The 24,989-nt window shown below is 46.0% G+C and overlaps 1 protein-coding gene across 10 annotated transcripts in view; it reads left to right on the top strand.

The window, feature by feature from the left end:
• COBL (cordon-bleu WH2 repeat protein) overlaps positions 1-24,989 on the top strand; it is a 260,810-nt gene that overhangs the window by 127,799 nt on the left and 108,022 nt on the right. For all 10 annotated transcript variants that reach the window (XM_079932337.1, XM_079932335.1, XM_079932339.1 and 7 more), the window contains one exon: positions 23,067-23,249. In XM_079932337.1, coding sequence (XP_079788463.1) covers positions 23,067-23,249 — 183 coding nt within the window. The remainder of the gene's footprint in view (positions 1-23,066; positions 23,250-24,989) is intronic.

The raw sequence follows: 24,989 nt of genomic DNA, 5'->3' as shown, positions 1-24,989 counted from the left end.
TTCAAGGACACAAGAGTCCAGATGCCCACCATCATCTCCCTGTCCATCTATTTGAAGGAATGACGGTGAAAAGAGGTTTCCACTGGCCAGTCTGGAGTTTGCTTGGACATCACGTCCACTCACGTTTTATTCGTGAAAATGTAATGACGAGGCCACGGACAGCGGCAAGGAGCCTGGGAAGTAGGTCTTGGCTGGCTACCATGTGACAGCACTTGGCTTGAAATCAAAGAAGGGAGACTGGGTTTTGCTGGAAGCTGGTTCTCCCTGATGTTACCCCTGAAGTGGGACCAAGAATTGGGCCTTCCTCCCAAGGCTGCCTCGCTCTCTGCTCTTTCCCTTGACAGGACGAAGGGGGAAGCTGTCAGCAAACGGTCTGAGTTCAAATTAACTTGCTGTTTGCAGCACTTTACTCATTTACTTTGTAAGAGAATGTAAGCATCTATGTGAGATTTTAGGTAATGGAAAATGCGTAAACCGAAAACAGAAGCAACAGCAGAACCTTTATCAATTTAAATTTGGTGACACATGTTAAATGTGTTCATTTTTAATTAATACAATTTCAGTAATGAAGTTACTGAAGTTAATTATATTTCAGTAATAAGATATTAATGTTACTTAAAATATTAATTTTCAATTCAATTTCTGATTTTCATTGATGAAGTGGAAATAATACTTAATATTAATTAAATAAAATTCATTCAGTGATGAAATAATACTATACAAGTAAGTTTGGGTGGGGGGATTATGTTTACATTTGTTTTAGCATAAGTTTATGGATGATTCCTTCTTTCTTGTTATTCTAGTTATTTGAAAATGATTTGCTACATATCTTGTGACTGTATATATTTAAATATCAGCTGTAATAGTTGGCAGCAATAAAGCAAAATTAACAGTGAAATATTATCAAAGAGCGAGAATGGCAACATTTGAAAGCCTGCTCCACTTACGTTTAGCCTAAGTGATGTGCTCATAAAAGGGCATCCTGCATCTGTGGGCTTCTCACTGGAGACAGCGTGTGTTTGAGAAGAACTTGACAGTCCCCCGTGGCAGCCAGGAACCACCCAAGAGGACAGAACTGGGACCTAGGGTCAACTGTAGCAATGTTGGAGTTTAATCTTTTTTTTTTTTTTTTTGCGGTACGTGGGCCCCTCACCGTTGTGGCCTCTCCCATTGCGGAGCACTGGCTCCGGACATGCAGGCTTAGTGGCCATGGCTCACGGGCCCAGCCGCTCCGTGGCATATGGGATCTTCCCGGACCGGGGCATGAACCCGTGTCCCCTGCATCGGCAGACGGACTCTCAACCACTGCGCCACCGGGGAAGCCCGGAGTTTAATCTTATAAAACAAAATAGCGGTAACTCCCTGGCAGGCGGGTAGTGGTCCTCAACCAATTGTGTGCCTAAGAGTCTTGGTACCTGAAAGCAGGCCTACGGTTCTGGTTTCATTCGGTCCATCACTGTGGATCCCTGAGCCTGGTCTGAGTTAGAGGATGCCCACACTGGAGCAGTCAGAGCATCCCCATCTCAGGCCTGAGAAATAGAAATGCCGCAGAGACCTTTACAAATCACCCGAAAAGGATGAGAGGAGATGCTGTTTCCAAGCAGACTTGTACTGCCGATGACTTTGTGCAGGAAACTGCTTTTGATTTTGGAATGATGTCTGCCTTTGCCAACTCAGAAAGTGTAGGCAGGGCCCCGTGAAAACACTCACGGTGATGGGTTTCCAAAAAGGGAGGGGCTACCTGGGAACCTTAACCTTAGTATTAATTAGTAGTTTATTCCAAGTTCTTTCTCTTGCATTTGGTCTGATAAATGTGCTAACAAGAGATGCTGGGCCAAGACGGTGTCTATAAACATGCAGACAGCCCTGCAAGCGTGAATGCTGGAGCGGCTGGTGTGCAGGCTGCCTGCGGCCCTGGAGGTGGGGAGAAGAGTGAGGTGTGGTCCCAGCTCCACAGGACGGGCACTGGAGTGAGAGTCCATGCTTGGCAGCAAGCTACAGGTACAGGACTTTGCCGGCAAGGCCAAGTGATTGCTCTTATTTGACTTACAAGTAACTCGGTGCCGTGTTCTTCAATTCTTTCTCAAATCACCATTAAACAGGGATCACTTATGTCTGCTTGGCGTTTGTCTGGGGCTCTGACAGCCCTTCCTGGCATGTTTCTCTTGTAGCCTTTGAGAGCCGTGATATTTCAGCATCCCCTTTAATCCTACTCACATCTTTATGATGTAATATAGTGTGTGCATTAAAAATGACTTGAATTTTTTAAATTGAAGTACCGTTGATTTACAATATCGTGTACATTTCAGGTGTACAGCACAGTGATTCAGTTATATATATATATTTTCAGATTCTTTTCCCTTATAGATTATTACATCATATTGAGTAGAGTTCCCAGTGCTGTACAGTAGGTCCTTGTTGGTTATCTATTTTATATACAGTAGTATGTATACGTTAATCCCAATCTCCTAATTTATCCCGTCCCCCCACTTTCCCCTCTGGTAATCATAGATTGTTTTCTATGTCTGTGAGCCTATTTCTGTTTTATAAATAAGTTCATTTCTATCATTTGTTTTTAGATTCCTCATCAAAGTGACATCATATGTTTTTCTCTGTCTGACTTGCTTCACTTAGTATGACAATCTCTAGGTCCATCCATGTTGCTGCAAATGGCATTTTTTCATTCTTTTTTTATGGCTGAGCAATATTCCACAGTATACATCTTTTAAATAAGAATGTATTTTGTCCTGAGATCACACAATATATGAGTTACAGGTGGCTGTTAAATAGTCAGACCGTTAAGGCCCTTCCACACCTGAGGTAAGGAATGGCCACAGGCTGTTGGGGAGCAAGTGGTGAAATTATGCTAGGGTGTCCGCTGGGGACCTCCCAGGGTGCTGCTAGGCTTAGCTCTTGGACCCCTTTCCACTCTTGAAGCCACATTTCAGAGTGCTGTGCTGTGCTGATGAGTGAACTGGGAAATTGCCCCACCATATTTTGCTGGTCTGATTGCCTTTCAGCTTGTTTCCAGGCTTGTGACCCCTCTTGGCTGAGAAATTACCCATTGCTGCAATACAGTGATTGGCCTTTCTCTCCTGTATCATTTCATAAGCATATCCTAGCATGAACAAGATACTCTGAGTTCTTAAGGCTTAGGTCTCTGTTAAAAAATCAGCACATTTATTTCTCACTTGTTTCTCCTTCCTCAGCCACATCAGTCATTGGTCAGCATCCTATGGAGACTCTGAGAAGGGCAGGCAAGGCCCAGTAGGTGACAGCTGTCCCCATTAGGCATTGGGTTTCTGACCTCTGGTGTCTGTAGGAGAGGTGTCCATGGCATCCCAGACACAGGAACGTATGTACTTACCTGCCACTCAGAAGAAGACTTTTCAGACTGTAGGTAACACAGAACTGGGTGGCATAGCGGCTGACACGTGAAATTTGTACAGAGCTTGGTTGTCTGTCATGCAGGGCTGCAGAACTTAAACATGAATGAATGAATTTAGGTTGAAAAATTTTGCATGCGTATCGCAGCCTAGGTGAGACCAGATTCTATTGTAGTTCATGTGAGATGGAGCTGAAGATTTTAGTTGGTTGCAAGGTCAACATTCTGAGAGATCTGCATTGTTTCTGTCTACTTCTCTGAGCACTGGTCCTTCCTAGACTCATTCGGTTTTGCTGTGATATAATCAGGTCAATACTGGGAGGAGTTGTTGGTGGCCACGGTTCAGGGCTGGGGGTGGGTGACTCTCACCTCTAAGGTGGGGGCTTTGTTTCCCACCCAAAAGCTGACTGAGCATCTCTAAGTTTACAGATGGACTCATATCTGGGTGAGAGGTGGCCATCCCAACCCTAAGACCCTGTAATTTTGCATTGGAAAAAATAGAGCACTTTCTCCAAAAAGCCAGAAGGAGACACTTAACCCTTTGAGTTGTGGAGCTTGCTGTCTCTGTCCAGCCTTGAGTAGCCACAGGTGGCCTTCATCTGGATAATGACATCAACCAGAATCATCTTCTGCAAGTGGCCATATGTTCTGTCACCCTCATCTCATCATCCAGGCTGAAAAGAGGCCTGCTTTCTCCTGGAGGATTGGAGAATTACCTGTCCTCTGCAGTTTCTCCGGGAAATTTGAACATTTATGCTGAAGACAATCAGAATACAAAAAGAAGGATGCGACCATTTAAAAATAATTTTAATAATCTGTGTCAGCTCTGTGTATTGGGGGTGTTCCCTGGAATGCTGACTCAAGGTTTCTGTGGTTGACCACTGAGGCTGGGCTTTGTGTGGACTGAGCAGGAGAGACTTGCCATGTGCCTTGCCTGTTCCTGGTTGACCAGATGTCCGGGTTTCACTGCTGTAGCATCACTGGGCACATGGGCCACTTGGCTGATGGCTGGGCCAAAGCATGACCCTTCTGCACTGTGGCAGGGCTTGGCTCCCCTTCTGTACTTCCAAGCCTGTGGCTTCTGTGGAAGCAATAAGTACTTTGTTCCATGGTTGTGTGTGTGTGTGTGTGTGTGCGTGTGTGTGCACAGCCGTGCATGGCGTGCACACACATGCATAGAAGTGCCTCTCTAGGGAAATGCCAACTGCCAACTTTTTAAATGGAAAGAAAGGAATGTGAGAAGGTCTAAAGTAAATGATGACTTTTGTATCCGTATCCCAGACGTTCCAAGGAAAACAGTGAAACACATTTGTCAGAGACTCACATCTGTGAACCAGCAAATCCACCAAACACCCTAGAAACAAGAAAAATCGGTTGATTCACTCATTTCAGAAAATGGACCAGCCAGTTAAAAATTTACTCATAGGAGAGACCTTCAAGATGGCAGAGGAGTAAGACAAGGACATCACCTTCCTTCACACAAATACATCAGAAATACATCTACATGCGGAACAACTCCTACAGAACACCTACTGAACGCTGGCAGAAGACCTCAGGCCTCCCAAAAGCTGTGTGGCTGACAGGGCCTTGGTGCTCCGGCTGGGTAACAGGCCTGTGCCTCTGAGGTGGGAGAGGCGAGTTCAGTACATTGGTCCACCAGAGACCTCCCAGCTCCATGTAATATCAAACAGTGAAAACTCTCCTAGAGATCTCCATATCAATGCTAAGATGCAGCTTGACTCAACGACCAGCAAGCTACAGTGCTGGACACCCTATGCCAAACAACTAGCAAGGCAGGACCAAAACCCCACCCATTAGCAGAGAGGCTGCCTAAAATCATAATAAGGTCACAGGCACCCCAAAACACACCACCAGACATGGTCCTGCCCACCAGAAAGACAAGATCCAGCCTCATCCACCAGAATACAGGCACCAGTCCCCTCCACGAGGAAGCCTACACAACCCACTGAACCAACCTTAGCCACTGGGGGCAGACACCAAAAAACAATGGGAACTACGAACCTGCAGTCTGTGAAAAGGAGACCCCAAACACAGTAAGTTAAGCAAAATGAGAAGATAGAGAAACACACAGCAGATGAAGGAGCAAGGTAAAAACCCACCAGACAAAATAAATGAAGAGGAAATAGGCAGGCTACATGAAAAAGAATTCAGAGTAATGATAGTAAAGATGATCCAAAATCTTGGAAATAGAATGCAGAAAATACAAGACATGTTTAACAAGGACCTAGAAGAACTAAAGATGAAACAAACAATGATGAACAGCATGATAAATGAAATTTAAAATTCTCTAGAAGGAATCAATAGCAGAATAACTGAGGCAGAAGAACGGATAAGTAACCTGGAAGATAAAATAGTGGAAATAACTACCACAGAGCAGAATAAAGAAAAAAAGAATGAAAAGAAGTGAGGACAGTCTCAGAGACCTCTGGGACACCATTAAACACACCAACATTCGAATTATAGGGGTCCCAGAACAAGAAAAGAAAAAGAAAGGGACTGAGAAAATATTTGAAGAGATTATAGTTGAAATTTTCCCTAATATGGGAAAGGAAATAGTCAAGTCCAGGAAGCACAGACAGTCCCATACAGGATAAATCCAAGGAGAAACATGCCAAGATACATATTAATCAAACTATCAAAAATAAAATATGAAGAAAAAATATTAAAAGTAGCAAGGGAAAAACAACAAATAACACACAAGGGAATCCCCATAAGGTTAACAGCTGATCTTTCAGCAGAAACTCTGCAAGCCAGAAGGGAGTGGCAAGACATATTTAAAGTGATGAAACAGAGAAACCTATAATGGAGATTACCCAGCAAGGGCCTCATTCAGATTTGACGGAGAAATTAAAACCTTTACAGACAAGGAAAAGCTGAGAGAATGCTTTTACATTTTACAGCAAATGCTAAAGGAACTTCTTTCAGCAGGAAAAACAAGAGGAGGAAAAGACCTACAATAACAAACCCAAAACAATTAAAAAAATGGGAATAGGAACATACATATCGATAATTACCTTAAATGTCAACGGATTGAATGCTCCCAGCAAAAGACATAGACTGGCTGAATGGATACAAACACAAGACCCATATATATGCTGTCTACAAGAGACCCACTTCTGACCTAGGGACACATACAGACTGAAAGTGAGGGGATGGAAAAAGATATTCCATGCAAATGGAAATCAACAGAAAGCTGGAGTAGCAATTCTCATATCAGACAAAATAGACTTTAAAATAAAGGCTATTACAAGAGACAAAGAAGGACACCACATAATGATCAAGGGATCAACCCAAGAAGAAGATATAACAATTGTAAATATTTATGTAACCAACATTGGAGCACCTCAGTACATAAGGCAAATGCAAACAGCCATAAAAGGGGAAATCGACAGTAACACAATCACAGTAGGGGACTTTAACACCCCACTTTCACCAATGGACAGATCATCCAAAATGAAAATAAATAAGGAAACACAACCTTTAAATGATACATTAAACAAGATGGACTTAATTGATATTTATAGGACATTCCATCCAAAAATAATAGAATACACTTTCTTCTCAAGTGCCCATGGAACATTCTCCAGTATAGATCAAATCTGGGGTCACAAATCAAGCCTTGGTAAATTTAAGAAAATTGAAATTGTATCAAGTATCTTTTCCAACCACAATGCTATGAGACTAGATATCAATTACAGGAAAAAATCTGTAAAAAATACAGACACATGGAGGCTAAACAATACACTATTAAATAACCAAGAGATCACTGAAGAAATCAAAGAGGAAATAAAAAATATCTAGAAACAAATGACATTGAAATCACGATGACCCAAACCCTATGGGATTCAGCAAAAGCAATTCTAAGAGGGAAGTTTATAGCAATACAATCCTACCTCAAGAAACAAGAAACATCTCAAAGAAACAATGTAACCTTGCACCTAAAGCAATTAGAGAAAGAAGAACAAAAAAACCCAAAGTTAGCAGAAGGAAAGAAATCATAAAGTACAGATCAGAAATAAATGAAAAAGAAATGAAGGAAACAATAGCAAAGATCAGTAAAACTAAAAGCTGGTTCTTTGAAAAGATAAACAAAATTGATAAACCATTAGCCAGACTCATCAAGAAAAAAGGGAGAACACTCAATTCAATAGAATTAGAAATGAAAAAGGAGAAGTAACAATGGACACTGCAGTAATACAAAGGATCATGACAGATTACTAAAAGCAACTATATGCCAATAAAATGGACAACCTGGAAGAAATGGAAAAATTCTTAGAAAAGCACAACCTTCCGAGACTGAACTGGGAAGAAACAGAAAATATAAACAAACCAATCACAAGCACTGAAATTGAGGCTGTGATTAAAAATCTTCCAACAAACAAAAGCCCGGAACTAGATGGCTTCACAGACAAAGTCTATCAAATATTTAGAGAAGAGTTAAAACCTATCCTTCTCAAACTCTTCCCAAATATAGCAGAAGGAGAAATGCTCCCAAACTCATTCTACAAGGCCACCATCACACTGAGACCAAAACCAGACAAAGATGTCACAAAGAAAGGAAACTACAGGCCAATATCACTGATGAACATAGATGCAAAAGTCCTTAACAAAATACTAGCAAATAGAATCCAACAGCACGTTAAAAGGTTATACACCATGATCAAGTGTGGTTTATCCCAGGCATGCAAGGATTCTTCAATATATGCAAATCAAACAATGTGATACACCATATTAACAAATTGAAGGAGAAAAAACATATGATCATCTCAATAGATGCAGAAAAAGCTTTTGAAAAAATTCAACGCCGAGTTATGATAAAAACCCTCCAGAAAATAGGCATAGAGGGAACTTACCTCAACATAATAAAGGCCATATATGACAGACCCACAGCCAACTTCGTTCTCAATGGTGAAAAACTGAAGCCATTTCCACAAAGATCAGGAACAAGACAAGGTTGCTCACTCTCACCACTATTATTCAACATAGTTTTGGAAGTTGTAGCCACAGCAGTCGGAGAAGAAAAAGAAATAAAAGGAATCCAAATCAGAAAAGAAGAAGTAAAGCTATCACTGTTTGCAGATGACATGATACTATACATAGAGAATCCTAAAGACACTAACAGAAAACTGCTAGAGCTAATCAAGGAATTTGGTAAAGTAGCAGGATACAAAATTAATGCACAGAAATCTCTTGCATTCCTATACACTAATGATGAAAAATCTGAAAGAGAAATTAAGGAAACACTCCCATTTACCATTGCAGCAAAAAGAATAAAATACCTAGGAATCAACCTTCCTAAGGACAGAAAAGACTGTATGTGAAAAACTTTAAGACATTATGAAAGAAATTAAAGATGATACAAACAGATGGAGAGATATACCATGTTATTGGATTGGAAGAATCAACATTGCGAAATGATAATACCACCCAAAGTAATTTACAGATTCAATGCAAACCCTATCACACTACCAATGGCATTTTTCACAGAATTATAAGAAAAATTTCACAATTGGTATGGAAACACAAAAGATCCCATATAGCCAAAGCAATCTTGAGAAATAAAAATGGACCTGGAGGAGTCAGGCTCCCTGACTTCAGACTATACTACAGAGCTACAGTAATCAAGACAGTATGGTACTGGCACAAAAACAGAAATACAGATCAATGGAACAGGATAGAAAGCCCAGAGATAAATCTATGCACATATGTTCACCTTATTTTTGACAAAGGAGGCAAGAATATACAATGGAGAAAAGACAGCCTCTTCAATAAGTGGTGCTGGGAAAACTGGACAGCTACATGTAAAAGAATGAAATAAGAACACTCCCTGACACCATTCACAGAAATAAATTCAAAATGGATTAAAGACCTAAATGTAAGGCTAGACACTAGAAAACTCTTAGAGGAAAACATAGGCAGAACACTCTGTGAAATAAATCACAGCAAGATCCTTTTTGACCCAGATCCTAGACAAATGGAAGTAAAAACAAAAATAAACAAATGGGACCTAATGAAACTTAAAAGCTTCTGCACAGCAAAGGAAACCATAACATAAACAAGACCAAAAGACAACCCTCAGAATGGGAGAAAATATTTGCAAATGAAGCAACTGACAAAGGATTAATCTCCAAAATTTACAAGCAGCTCATGCAGCTCAATATCAAAAAACACAAACAGCCCAATCCAAAAATGGGCAGAAGACCTAAATAGACATTTCTCCAAAGAAGACATACAGATTGCCAACAAACATATGAAAGGATGCTCAACATCACTAATCATTAGAGAAATGCAATCAAAACTACAGTGAGGTATCACCTCACACCAGTCAGAATGGGCATCATCAAAAAATCTACAAACAGTGCTTCCCTGGTGGCACAGTGGTTGAGAGTCTGCCTGCCTATGCAGGGGACACGGGTTCGTGCCCTGGTCCGGGAGGATCCCACATGCCACAGAGCGGCTGGGCCCGTGAGCCATGGCTGCTGAGCCTGCGCGTCTGAAGCCTGTGCTCCGCGACAGGAGAGGCCACAACAGTGAGAAGCCCGTGTACCGAAAAAAAAAAAAATCTACAAACAATAAATGCTGGAGAGGGTGTGGAGAACAGGGAACCCTCTTGCACTGTTGGTGGGAATGTTAATTGGTACAGCCACTATGGAGAACAGTATAGAGTTTCCTTAAAAAACTAAAAATAGAGCTATCATATGACCCAGCAATCCCATTACCTGGCATATACCCAGAGAAAACCGTAAATCAAAAAGAGTCATGTACCACAATATTCACTGCAGCTCTATTTACAATAGCCAGGACATGGAAACAACCTAAGTGTCCATTGACAGATGAATGGATAAAGAAGACGTGGCACATATACACAATGGAATATTACTCAGCCATAAAAAGAAACAAAATTGAGTTATTTGTAGTGAGGTGGATGGACCTAGAGTGTGTCATACAGAGTGAAGTAAGTCAGAAAGAGAAAAACAAATACCATATGCTAACACATATATATGGAATCTAAAAAAGAAAAAGTGTTTCTGAAAAACCTAGGGGCAGGACAGAAATAAAGACACAGACGTAGAGAATGGACTTGAGGACACGGGGAGTGGGAAGGGTAAGCTGGGACGAAGTGAGAGAGTGGCATAGACATATATACACTACCAACTGTAAAATCGATAGCTAGTGGGAAGCACCCGCATAGCACAGGGAGATCAGCTCGGTGCTTTGTGACCACCTAGAGGGGTGGGATAAGGAGGGTGGGAGGGAGACGCAAGAGGGAGGAGATATGGGGATATATGTATATGTATAGCTGATTCACCTCGTTATACAACAGAAACTGACACACCATTGTAAAGCAATTATACTCCAATAATGATGTTAAAAATATATATATTTATTCATAAAGTGAGAGCTAAAACGTAACCAGAGTGTGTGAGGGGATTGCCTATGGGATGAGATCCTTACTGGAACATGGGACTTTTGAAGGAAGTGGGATTCGAGAAGGAGCCCGCAGCCTGGACACACCAGCTTGTGACCCTGAAGAGGGGAAGGTGCCAGGGGAGCTGCCTGTGACTGACATTAGTGGGGGGAATTGTCCCCCGCCCATGGTGGAGTTCAGAACCCGGGCACTTGCGATCTTGCCGACAATCTTCCAGAGAGGTGCAGACCTTGGCTTTTCACACTGACTCACAGAGGAGTAAGGAAACAGTGCGCCCCAGGCAGGAAGCCCTCTGGACGACGCCCAGCCCTCAGGCTTGGATACAGGGCATGGGATGCGGGGGCTTGTGGGTGCCTGTTCGATAAGGTGGGATGGCCAGCCGTGCGCAGCCCCGGCCAGGGGACCTGGCACAGGGAAAGTAAGCCTTGTCTCAGGCAGTTGGAAAATAATCCAAAAACAGAGGCTGAGGTTTCTGTGTTAAAATCAGAAATGAGGGCTTGAGTATTTACGTGATAATAAATAGATTTTTAATTATATTATTATATAATATACATTATATAATACATTATTATATATTAGTGTATTATATTAGTATATATTACGTTATATATGTTGATATGTATTATATATTATAGCATATTATATAATATATAATATGCTACTATATATATTATAATATAATAATACGTTATGTATCATATATGTGTGTGAGTGTGTGTACATATTCACACAACACGCACTCACACCCTGAATGGGGGATGGGGTGCCGTCGGTTGGAGACCCACTGGAGCTATGGTTCCCTGCAGGACGGGGTGCTGCGGGCAGTCCTGGCGGGAGCTCCAGTAGCCCAGGACGTCCTCTGCTGGGTTCTGGAAAGCCCACTCTCCGCACTCACCCCTTGGCCTCCTGTAGGCCTGTTCCTGAGGCATTGCTAGGGGAGCAGATCCCAGGCAGCTGTGGGCCAGAACCAAGAGGGCATTTGGGGAGGACGGCAGGACTCCCGGGGAGGATGCTTTTTAGAGCTGGGGTGCTGATGGGGGCCCGAGAGGAGAGAGGCTGAACACAGCCTCACAGGTGACAGTCTCCGGCCTCAGAAGCAGCTGCATCTGAGAGAGAAGAGGAAAGGCAGTGGGGCTCCGGCAGGCAGGTCAGGAGGGTACGTCCACTTGGGAAGAGCACCCATACTTTTGCTTAAAGCTCGTGAAGTTGCCCCTTCGCATCCAGCTGGGGAGACTGATGCTAACAGGGGCCCAAGGCGGAGTCTGAGTCCTGAGAGAAGAAAAGAGAAGGGAAGGGGACTCTCTCCGTTCCCTTCTGGGCCCCCCATCACTCTTGCTGCCCTCCCCTCTGCCCCGCCCCACACGGCCCAGGATAGAGAGAGGCAGCCGTGCCCACTGGCCTGTAAGCCCCTAGGTGAGGTGGCCCCAGAGGCAGGGCTGCCGCAGGCTGCGGTCGGGACTCAGCTCTGAGTGGGACGGCCTTTCTCCTCCCCTTCCGAGTACCTCCTGCTGTCAGGCCTGGACAGAAGGCCTGCCCTGCTGGTTTATTGAACAGGCGTCCCGCTAGCTCCCCACATGCCACCAGAAAGAGGAGAACATTGCACCTCTCCCAGGATTGCAAACATAGCAACAGGGAGATCGGCTTCCCAGTTTCCTGATGCGTTGTAGCAACCATGTTCAGTAACTGTTGTGGTGGTCCGGTTTTCCTCCTTGCTTGTTCGCCTGGGACTGGAAAGATTGGACGGAATCCCTCGGATGTCCCTTGGTGTCCCCGCTCTGTTACCTGCTTTCGGGTGGGAAAACCTGCATCTCCCTCTCACGGCCCCTCTTCTAACCCTGCTCTTCGCTGGACCTCTGGGCTGGCTCCACCCCTGCAGTTCCCCTGCAGTCACCATTTTCCTTCCCCTCGTTTTATTTCCAGCAAGTGTTAATGTCTTAAAGGGAGAATGCAGAGTGGGCACAGGTCAGAAGAACTGCAGAATCTTGTCCCTAAAAATCAGGCTCACAGGCAAGCGTGGGGCTCCATGAGCAGATCACAGGAAAACCTGAAGAAACCTGCAAGGTTTTACATGCGAACATCACAGGTGACCTGGGGCCTGTGTGTGCGCTGAGGTCCCCTCTCTGGGGCCAGGCTGGCATGCACTGGATCAGCTGTGTGTCTTATGGGGCAGTGGAGCCTCAGAGAGGGGTCGGGGTGGGGTGCTTTGTTAGTTAATAGTAAAGTTGCAAAATTTATGAATGATTTACTTAAAACAGAAGGAGGCTGTTCAAGGTTCCCCTGGAAAAACATTGTCCTTCACTTCCTAATACGCTTTTCTGAGGGAAAGTGTGAGGGGCAGAGATCTTGTACAGATGCTCCCTGTGGAGGTTTCTCATGCACGGGAACCCCTGCCACCATGGGGCTGGGGACCAGAAATGAATGTCGGAGGCTGATGCTCTAAGGTCTGTCCTGAGGGAGAAGGAAAAATGAGCCACCTCTGCCCCAGGCAGCGGGAGTGGTGTGATGCTTTCGGGGAGGAATCTGCAGCAGTGGCTCTTCACCTTGACTTTCAAAGCAGACGCCTAACAGCCAGCGAGCCCATGGAAGGACGCCCAGGTCGTGATGAGCTAGAAATATGCAAACCCAAACCTCAGTGAGATGCCGCTTCGCACCCGCTAAGATGGCTATCAGTTTTACAAAAGGAAAAATAACAAATAAGTGTTGGCGAGGACATGGAGAAATTGGAACCTTCCTTCATTGCTAGTGGAAAGGTAAAACGGTGCAGCTGCCGGGGAGAGTGAAGCGTAGACCCGGCAAGTCTGCTCCTAGGTGCCCACAAAACTCGAGGGCAGAGTTTCCAGCCAACACCTCTAGGCAGATGTTCACAGCAGCTCTGGTCACAAAAGCCAAAAGGCGAAAACAACCCGCGTGTCCGTCCCCAGATGAATGGGCGAACAGAATGTGGACTCTCCAGTGCGAGGAAGGGTTATTCAGCCATGAGGAGAAAGGATGCTCTGACACAGGCTGAGTACGGAGGAACCTTGAAATCTTCACGCTGAGTGAAAGAAGCCAGGCCTGGAAACCGTGTGTTGTTTGACTCCGTTCATGTGAAGGAACCAGGACAGTCCATCCAGAGTCAGAAAGCAGATGGGTGGTTGCCACGGGAGATGGGATGAGCAGTGGCTGCTGAATGGACCGAGGGTTTCCTTTTAGGGGGATGAGAAGTTCCAGAACTAGATGGTGGTGGCTGGACAACACGGGGAAGGTACTTCATGCCTCTGAACTGTACACTTTAAAATGGTTAAAATGGTAAATCATATGTTACACGTATTTTGACACAATAATTTTTCTTTTAAAAGAAAAACAGCAGATGCCTGGTCCCATCCCAGAGTTTCTGCTGAAGTTGGTCTGGGTGTGGCTGGCCTTTCCCATCTTTAAAAAGCTCCGGGGTGAGGGGGAGTCCTGATGTGTGACTAAGTTCTAGAACCTCTGATCCAGTGCCGGCCTGCCTGGCTCTTCCACGGTCTGGATGTGGCCCCAGGCACCCGCTCTCTCTGCCTCAGTTTCCTTCCCTGTGAAAGGGGGTCCTGCGATTACCTACCTCAGAGAGCTGTCCCATGATCAGATGGGTTGACGTGTGGAGGCTCAGGACCCCCTCACGTATCTGTCGTTCTGCCTGAGTCTGGGGATGAGACCCCCTTCTTCACCGGCAGCGCTGGTTCTCTGCTCTCAGCCAGTGTCCACTCAGACTCCCTTCTGGAAGGGGGGACCACCCTTCTCTGTTTGTCCAGGACAATCTTCAAAATGCTTTTGCCCTGGGCTTCCCTGGTTGTCCAGTGGTTAAAACTTCACCTTCCAATGCACGGGGTGCGAGTTCAATCCTGGTTGTCCAGTGGTTAAAACTTCACCTTCCAATGCACGGGGTGCGAGTTCAATCCCTGGTCAGGGAGCTAATATCCCACATGCCTCGTGGTCAAAAAACCAAAACTTACAAAACAGAAGCAATATTGTAACAAATTCAATAAAGACTTTAAAACTGGTTCACATCAAAAGCATCTTTGAAAGAAAGAAGGCTGTTGCCCCATGTTCTTTCCAGTTGGGCCTTTTTCCTGGGCCACGTGGATAAGGGTCCCACTTTGGATACTGAAATTTGTGATTGCTGTTCTACGGTACGATGCCTGTAGATAGCAAAGGATGATGGATGTCTTTGCAGGTGAGAGGGGGGCGCTTGGACAGTGGAGGGCTGGACTCCTCAACTGAGAGACGATTGAGTCACACGTACGCTTCCTGCTTCTTAAAAAACCCTCCTCTTTTACTTGAAGATGAATTTGCCGGATTCCTCCACCTAACGACTCGGTTACCTAGAGTTAGGGAGAAGCCTTCCTGATCTGATCCAAGAGTTAGAAATCACCTGGTTTCTGGCCGAGAGATTCGTTCTCAGTTTAGTTTTGTTTCTATATGGGGATGAGGCGTCTTTCCCGTCAGCCCTGAAACCCCGCCAGTACCAACCGGCAGCCAGGCCCTCATTGCCTCCCCTCATCCAGCCCAGGTATCCGTGAAATGCACAGGAGCCGCTTGACATGCGAGGCCTGATGCCCTTTGGAGGAATCCATTGATCTCCACTGTGGCTGTGTAGGAAATCTCACTCCTGATGCATTTTAGTAAACCACTTATAGATCAATATTCAAAACCTGCTACTGTACAGATTTGGGGAAATGTCGCACATTTTAAAGGGAAACCTTTGTTATTAAGGTTTTATTGTTCGTGTGAATTAGCACCATCTCCCCCCGCTGCCACCAAAATTGTGCTTAATTGAGTTTGCCTCCTTCGAAGTCTCACCTAGAGCCACAGCAAGCCAGCACACACACACACACACACACACACACACACACACACACACACACGTGTGTGGAGCCCTGACCCCCCTCATTCTTCTGCTCCCCACGCGTCATGCTCACCACCCCTGACTCACCATCACGCCACCTCCCTCAGAGTTCTTCCTCTCCTCTCCCCCTCCACACCCCCCGTGGAGCCTGCACACTGACCCCTGGGGCCCCTGCGCCCTCCCCGGCAGGATCATGGCCTTCCTGGGGCTGGGCATCACGTGTTCTCCATCTCTGAATTACACCAAGACTCGTTTCCTTTTCATTCACAAGCTTTTCAGAAATGTCTGGCTTTCTAAAATGGTCCTGGTGAAAGTGGCCCGTTATGAATAATCCGCATATCCCAAGCATTCCCATCTTCGCTAACAGGTTTTGCTTTTCAGGAGGTCCTCCAGCAGAAGGTTCGGACTAATCCAGCTCACCTTCAGTTTCTCCCCTGAGTTTTGTTACAAGAAAGATACTACCAGTTGGATGCCCTGGCACGCTTACCTTTTCCTGTAAGTTCAGGAAAAATCCTGCCAGTGGAGAAACGATCTGAAATTGTTCTGATGCTCGTAACCGTCAGAGAGCTTCTACGACACAGTATTTTGTTGGCCAGATAGCTTCTGCAACTTATCTTCTATAGACATGCGTTTCCTCAGGCATCCTCTCGAGGCACTTGGCACAGAGAATGGCCTTTTCCCACTCACATCGCAGAGTAGAAACTAGATTCACAAGTTCCGTTTCTCTGCCCATCATGGGGATTCGTTCTCACGAAGCTGGTGGGCTTCAGCCCCTTGGTTTGCCCTTAACTCTGAATTGATGCCAGATTTCCAGGGCGTGGGAAGACTTGGTGTCCTCTGGCCGAGGGATGCAGCCATGGGTGTGTCCATCAGGAAGGCTGTTCTCCTAGGATAAGAAAAAGCAGGCAGAGCACACCCTTGAGGAAGGGAACTTTACCTGGCCCAGTGTCCAGGATGGTGCCAGCAGCCGCGGGGTGGGAGCGATGTTCTCTGGGCTGCTCTGCCCAGCAGATCCCTGTGAGTGTGGGCGGTCCATCCATGCCATCTGGTTTCTGTCGTGTGGTCCTGCCTTAGATCCCTGCCAAAACCTGGGTCCGAAGAAAAGGCGACGTGGGTAACAGGTCTGACTGCAATTTCTCTCCCACTTGATTCTTTGACCAAGAAGAAAGGAAGGAAGGAAGAAAGGGAAGGAAGGAAGGCAGGAAGGAAGGAAGGATGGAAGGAAGGAAAGAGAGAGGGAGGGAGGAAGGAAGGGAGAAAAGGAAGAAAGGGAGGGAGGAGGGAAGGGAGGGAGGGAGGGGGGAAGAAGAAAGGAAGGAAGGAAAGAAAAAGAAATGAAAGAGAGAAAGGAAAAAGCAAAGCTGTATGAAATCCTTTGAGAGGGGGCCAGTGTGGTGGAAGGAGACGGGGGATGCAGGTCAGCTTGGGAACTGACTAGTTGAATCCCATCCCCAGGGGCTCAGGCATCCTGAGGAGCTCAGTTCATTTCCTTGGGCCTCAGTTTTTCTCACTGTTAAAACTCTAAAGCCATCCTGAAAGCATCTGGTCTAATTCAGAAGCATCTGATGCTGAAAGGATTGTTGATGGTTATTTTAGACTGTACTTACTGTAATCAAAATATTTCCCTCAATATTTAGACCAAAACCTCTACCTGAATTCCTCACCAACCACGTCAAAAGGTCCACTTGATCATGTGATGGGTTCTCACAAGATAGTCTTTTTTTTTGCCAGAATGAACAGTTTTGAGAAATGGGAACAAAATAACTCTTCGTCCTTATGTTTTTTTGGAATCCATGTAAACAGAAAGGTTTCAAGTACAGCATTGACCCATTTGTCTCCGGAAGCATATTCTAGCCAGTGTTCACAGCTGCCTTACTGTCTATAGGGACAGATGACTCCCCTTCGGCTGTGACGTGGGTGCTGGTAGAGCCGCCTGGTGCAGACAACATCAGGACCTCCAGCAGAGGACACACACGGGGCAGCTGGGCTCCTGTGGAAAGAGTGATACCCACCTTGGGCACACTCGGTGTCCTGCCTGGTACTGATCTCTGATCGGTTACAAGCCAATGATAAAGGAGAGAAGCTGCTCTTTGCGGTGCCTGTGCACCCCAGAATCATTCTAGGGAGACCCAGGGCTCCCAGAGCTTTCCCTGGGGTTGTAAGGAGCTGTAACAGCTGTGCCCTCTGCCTGTAGTGCTGGCCCCGCAGAGACCACTGTGCCTGCAGTGACGCTCCCAATGGGTTAGAGTCAGAGCTAATTCCAAAGGCCAAGCCCACGGTCACCCACCCAGCCCACTTCCCAGCTCAGCTCCTTGGGAAGCCCCCCGGGTCTGTGCATCTCCCCACAGAGAAGCTCAGGTCGTTTGTGTCAATGAAAACATTCTTGCTGCCGTAACAATGGGTGTTGCAACCATCAAGCCATCACATTACAGCTGCCCTGACGGTGAGCCCTGAGGGAACTCAGGACGGAAACAGGATGCCTGCCATCACGCCATCAGCCACTGCAGCCACCAACCCCCACCCCCACCCCCACCCCCGCCCCCTGCACTGAAGGTGCACCCTGAGGGGATTCAGGATGAGAAAGCATAGGACACTGGCCCCAGATAGGTGAGGTGCACATCAAAGGGGTGGTTTCAGTGAGCCCAGACTCTTGCATCTTCCCATACATTGATAAGAGCTAAATTCCTTAACTTGAGATGTCTGGTTTTCTTTCATTAACAGTAATCTTTTGATGTTCTGGCTACCTGGTCTTTTTTGCAAAAACTCCTATACATCCTGGTTCCCCCCTTGCCTCTTCGGAGCAGTCCCTCAGAGCAATCCGAGAGGCTGCATCCCGGGTTTAAGTCCTCAGTTTTGTCCACTGAATATAACATAATTCTCAACTTTTAGGTTGTGCATTTTTTTTCAGTCGACATTTGCAAAGTGGCTGTGGTGACAACCAGCTAGAAGGAGATCGGGACTTGCTGAGAGAATGAGTGCATCTCAAATGGAAACAATCAATTATACATTTTTTCATTTAAAATTTGAGATCTCTGGCAAGATCAACCGTCCCAGGTGATGTTGGTCTCTTCTCAGGCTGACACCCAGATCCTGAAATTGTTTCCTAGCTCTCCACTCCCAGCTGTGTGTGTGAGATGGGATCAAGTTATCATTTTATACTGAATGTAATAAATGCCAGGGCTGTCAGCAGTGATACAGTTACACCGAGTTTAGTACTGTTTCCCATCCCGCCAGCCCTCCAGGGACAGCAGGGGAGGTGTACACCCCGCCGTCTGAAGTCCCACGAGCTCTGGGTGAAAAAGGTTGGGTTTGCTTTTTCCCCTTTTCATTATCCATTGCTTTTTCTTAATGATTTATTGGGCTTCACTCGCAGGAGAAAAACTCCTGAGAAAATCTGGTGTGACTGTGAGAGCCAGAATCTGTGGATTTTGTTGCCAACCTTTGTAGAAAGGCATGACTCACTTCCCTACCAGAAAAGGACTTGATATTAAAAAAATGTTATTGACCAGTTTGGACAGGAGAAGGAAATGAGATCCCTCCCGCAGGTAAGCCGTGGTCTGTCCCCAATGGAACTTGGCCACTCTGTAGCAGGAGAGAACCCTGAAACTGGAATAGGAGATCATGGACTGGGCTGTCTGGACACCAGGCTACATGGACCACACTCTTGGTTTACCATTTTGTTTCATGTTGGTGTGAATGAGCATCTTAAAGGACATCCGATACTTAACAGTGTTTTCATCCAAATTATTCTGTGGGTTTTTTTCTACATTCTGTGTACAAATTCCAGGAGTGGGAAACGAAGGAAACAGGAGTCAAACCACAAATATTCTCTGGGCAGCCGAAATGTTTTGGCTTCCCATGGGTTGAAGGTTGAGAAACACTCTTGTGTTTCAGCATTGAGAGGGGCTGGTGAACCAAGGTCCAGGGGACCCTGACATTGGAGGGGTAGGGGGCGGGGATAGGGGTGGGGAGAGATGTTTGTGTGTTCTCTAGAGCATTTTTGGCTAAAAAACCTCTTGTGTCAAAATTCACTTCTGTTCCAGAGACACAGATAATGGATCGAGTGCAGCCCATCACCCGGGATAACAGGTGTCAGGACTTGCAGGGGGACCTGGATGGGTGGCTCTGGGGTCCAGTTTTCTGCTGCCCAAGGCCATCTCACTGTGGCCCTGATGAGGTCATTCTTACCAAAAATACTTATCAGAAGAGAAGGAAACCACATAGGTGGGACATCTCTAATGTGACAGAAACATGCTAGGTGCTGACCACAACTTTGAAATAAATGGAATGCCCCCAATTTTAAAGATGGAGACATTCCTGCCTGTGTATGCATGGTGGGTGCTGGGTCAGCCCCTCACCTCAAGAAGGAGTTGACAATCTCAGATGTCACAGTGCTCTAAGGGCTGCAGGATGACAGAGGTAGAACCTGAAATAGATACAAAGTGGATGAGCTGTGAAGTGCTTTTAAGGGAATGTCCTCACAGAGCTGGGAAAATGCTCAGGGCACTTAAAGGACTGAGGTGAGTTCAGAGTGGTGCAGAGGGGTCCGCCAGGCTTGCATAATTGTGGTGAGGACTGAAGCAAGTGGGATTGGAAGTTCCCAGTCTAGACAGGGTTGAGGGAGGAAAATCAATTAGTATCAGAGGTGTAAAATGCATTGTCGCAAACAGCTTGTTTATGGGATGCCGCATGGGCCCAGGCACACTCCAGAGATGCAGGCAGTGGGTGGAGTTCTCCGCTGTATTTCACAAGTTTTAACAAACCTCCATGGCATGAGTTTGTACCCCCTTGAATGTGGGGCGGCGTTTGAGCGATCCAGCCACCCAGTGCAACACTTCCCCAGCTCCAGACTTGGACCAGTCAAGCCCTTGCTCTGGTTTGCTTCATTTGCTTCATTTTATCATGTGGACCCTGCGTCTCTGAGTGAATTTAAGTTCTTGTGTCTCCTTGCATGTTCATGGTTGCTATGGAGGTAGAAGTAAGGCAGAGAAAAGTATTTAAGAGTTCATTTTGCATTGGCTTGTTTGCTTAGTAACGAGTCTAATGTCTGCAGAACTCAAGGATTGGGAGAAACATTGACATTTTTTCTTTACATTTTTTCTATGGGAGCCTCGGCAGGGGTTGATGGGTTTTCTGGGTGTTGGGCTATTTCCTGTGGATCCCTCCCCTATTCCTTATGGGGATTCTGCATTTGATGAGCAGGGCATTTGATGGTCAGTGTCTCACAAGGAAGCATGAATCGGCATAAAAAGCAACCTTCAGGGATTGGGTTTTCCTTTGATATTAATATTTAAGTACAAGAAAATCTGAGTCTCCTGGATAAAGAAGAAGTGACACATATATACAATGGAATATTACTCAGCCGTAAAAAGAAACGAAATCGAGTTATTTGTAGTGAGGTGGCTGGACCTAGAGTCTGTCATACAGAGTGAAGTAAGTCAGAAAGAGAAAAACAAATACCGTATGCTAACACATATATATGGAATCTTAAAAAACAAACAAAAAAAGGTTCTGAAGAACCTAGGGGCAGGACAGGAATGAAGATGCAGACCTACTAGAGAATGGACTTGAGGACATGGGGAGGGGGAAGGGTAAGCTGGGACAAAGTGAGAGTGTGGCATGGACATATATACACTACCAAACGTAAAATCGATAGCTAGTGGGAAGCAGCCACATAGCACAGGGAGATCAGCTCGGTGTTTTGTGACCACCTAGAGGGGTGGGATAGGGAGGGTGGGAGGGAGACGCAAGAGGGAGGGGATATGGGAACATATGTATATGTATAGATGATTCACTGTGTTATACAGCAGGAACTAACACACCATTGTAAAGCAATTATATTCCAATAATGATGTTAAAAAATAAATAAAAACCACCTAAAAAAAAAAAAAGAAGAAAATCTGAGTCTCAAAAATCTTCTCAGGAAACTGAATGATAGTATAATTGGCAGAACGGAATAGAATTTGAGGCTGAGGGCAGGTAATGCGGGGCTGTTGCTGAATGCGATGAGTTTCCTGTCTGTATTTGTTTCCAATGTGGTGAACCAATGGTTCAGATGAAAGCTCACCCACAAGTTCATTGTGTGAAACGTGAGGGCAGGGTTGCCCACCCACTCATTTCTGCAAATGTGGACTCAAGGGCCCTCCGGTTACCAGGAGATGCTAGGAACCAGGGACACAGCCACGGGTGCAGACGGGGAATAATTGCTGTCTTCATGGGCTCACATTTACATGATAACTATAAGAGCACATATCAGATGCTTCCTTTGTGCCTAGAACTCTCTAAGGCTCTTTCATCTGTCCTAACCCTTTCAGTTCTCACAATTTCTTTGTGATGGAGGTGCTGTTATTGACCTCAATTTTACAGGAGATAAACTGAGGCAGAGAGAAGTTAAGAAACCTGTCCAAGGTCACACAGCTTATCAGCGGCAAAGCCGGGAATTGAGTCCAGGCAGTGTGTCCCCCTCATCTGTGGGCTGACCACTACACTGCACTGGCATCGGTGTGGACTACACCGGGCTGGGCCTCCAGTGCTGGGGAGGGATGGGGCAGGGCAGAGGGCACAGCAGGGCAAGGGGTGAGCTCCGTTTCAGTTTTAATTTGGAATTAGACGGCTATTCTCTAAATGCCCTTCCTGCAACTAACACTCATGTGATTCTATTAAGCAGGACCTAGGGGGAAAAACTGGAAAAATATCTATGTGCCTTTAGTCTGCTCCCTGGATATAGACCTTGCTCCTTGGGAACAATTAATTAGTGTGTTAGGCTGAATTTATTTTCAGTTGATTAGGGATCAGTCATGAAGTACTGCATTCGGTGGTCACGTCAAGTCTTCACAGCAGGCTGTTTATACTACCCGACCACTTGTTTGAAACTTCTCAAAGTTAGAAGAAACCTAAGCCCCTCCCTGGCAGCGGGTGAAATACTTCTCGAAATGGCAAAGACGGGCTTCTTCTCCAGCAGAAATATACTTCTTGATCGGTTCCTTCCTCTTTTCAGCATCTAAGTGCTCACTCTGATGACAGGTTAAACATTTAAGGAGGTTAATTCACCACTGCAGGTGGGTTGAGAATCTTGCATGATTCTAGCTGGTAAGAATTCCTCTTAGAGGTTTAAAAAGTCTGCTGTTTCCTTCATGATTAGGAAAATAAACCTCACCCCAGGAGGTGTGTCCTGCCATGGGGTCTGTGATCATTTTCCCAGGAGAGTGAAAATAAGAGTTTTGCTCCAGCCATTCAAGCTGCCCGTGGAAATGATGATGGGAGAAGTTCAGGTGGGTGGTGGGCGCTGGGCTTTGGTGTCTGAGCATTCGTATGCCGAGAAGCATCTCAGAGTGATGAGGTTTTATGTTTGCCTCTTCCCCCGACAGGGCTGCTTGACGACCCCAAACTCCCCGTCCGTGAATCCCCGTTCCACTACACTGGGTCCATCGCTCTCCCTTGGCAGCATCTCAGGGGTGTCGGTCAAGTCAGACCTGAAGAAGCGCCGAGCGCCTCCCCCTCCGTCCCTGCCCCGCGCGGAACCACCCGTGCAAGACAAGACGTCGGAAAAGGTAGGGAGAGGGCGCCGCTCGGGACCAGGGCCCCTGCTAAATGAACCCATGAATTCTCTGGAAGGTGTCTGTGCGCCCTGTCATCCTTCAAGCTTGTGGCTTTAGCAACGAGATGGTTCAGGGTGAAAAGTTAAGCTTTATTCAGAAGTCGAGGTGAGATGCTGCATCGCTTCATTTAGGGAAGATCGGAAACTATTTTTGTGCCTTCAGCCCTTAAAGGCTTAGGCTTGTTGATTAACGTTTATTTTATCTTTAGCTTTGAAATGTGGGGCACCATTGCTTAATGAGGAAATTGCAGGCACTGTAAGAAGTCTGGAGCGTGCATAAGATGGGGATGACACGTAATACAATATAGGTGCCCCAATAAACCGCGTTCACAGGACAGCTGAGAAGGTGTTTGCACGTGAAGTTGGTTTCTATGTGACATAACATCTATTTAGGGAGGCCTCGTATCTGGGGAGCCTTCAGAGCAGAGGAATGGCTTTGCACGTGACTGTCCCGTGGTGACCAGGCAGAGCCAGCGTCCCTAGCGGCTGGCCCCTTACTCTGGGCTTCTTCCTTCATCTGCCTGATGATTGGCCTTGAAACACTATTTGACATGCCAGGCCCTCATTTTCCAGAGGCCAGGACGCTCTCTGACAGTTTTTCTGGCTTAAAATGTGACACTGAAAAAAATTATTTGGGTGGGATGTGACAAGGATGACACCCAAGGGTGGCCAGGACGGACGATGTGCTCTGGGTGCTTTTAGAAGCCAGACTCTCCTGGGCAGCAACAGGAGTGCTCCGCAGAGACCCTGAGATGCGGGTCAGCCTGCAGTGTAAGGAGAAGGACCCACTGTTCCTCACTGAGCTGAGATGGTTCCCAGCAACTTGCCTGGTAGCCTCCTGGCGGATACCACCCCACAACTAGGAACATCTATGTGGAGCCCCTTTAAGCCCAGCTCTCCTCTGGTAGGAGCTGACTCTCCTGACACTTTTCTCCTGCTGTGGTGTTGCTTGGCTGGCCCGTGTCTGCTTCATGGGGCCCATAGCATCACACCCTGCTGGGCTTGAGGCCCGGCCCTTTTGTGCTTATTCATAAACTGACTTTCCTTAAGATAACCTAGAAACCGTGTCTGTACCTTTCAGACGGGAGGCTTGGCCCCTGTATCGCGGTTAGCAGTCACGTTAGTGGCTCCGTGGCAGTGTGAGGTGGCATGACACCTCACTTCCTTTCCTTTCCGGCCTGGTCATCTGTCTGGCCGTGTATCTGTCTGGCCGTGTATCTGTCTGTTCATCGGTCACCTTTCTCGGTCCCTCCAGGGCTGTTCTTTATCCCTGGTCTAGAGACACCCCGGTTCCCATCTAACGGTCTCTCCATACCCAGTCCTCGCAGTCTGTCTGAAAAGCCTGTAATGCAACAATTTTACAAGAAAACTTTTGATTTTTATGTTTCTTAAACAGTTTCTAATAGTACTAATTTATTTTGAGTTTTCCATCATATTTTCACTGTCTTTTGATAAAAGAAATGTAGGCACAAACCAAACTGGCATTGTTTCACTGTACACATGCCCAACTACACAGCGCAGACTCATGAACACAGAGCTGCTTCCCGTGGGGGTCTGCAGTGCGTTTCACCCCTTATTTGGTGGGGAGTTAGATTTTGAACTTTCTCATGACACAGGGCATTCTTACAGCATTTAGCAATTTTCAACCACCTACCTCTGGGGGCGTCTTGTTGCTTTTGATGGGGAGGGGTAT

Source organism: Stenella coeruleoalba, assembly GCF_951394435.1.
Source record: "Stenella coeruleoalba genome assembly, chromosome: 9".
In the NCBI taxonomy this organism is placed as follows: domain Eukaryota; kingdom Metazoa; phylum Chordata; class Mammalia; order Artiodactyla; family Delphinidae; genus Stenella; species Stenella coeruleoalba.
Note: the sequence above shows the minus strand (reverse complement) of the source record. Positions and strands in the feature narration are given on the sequence as shown.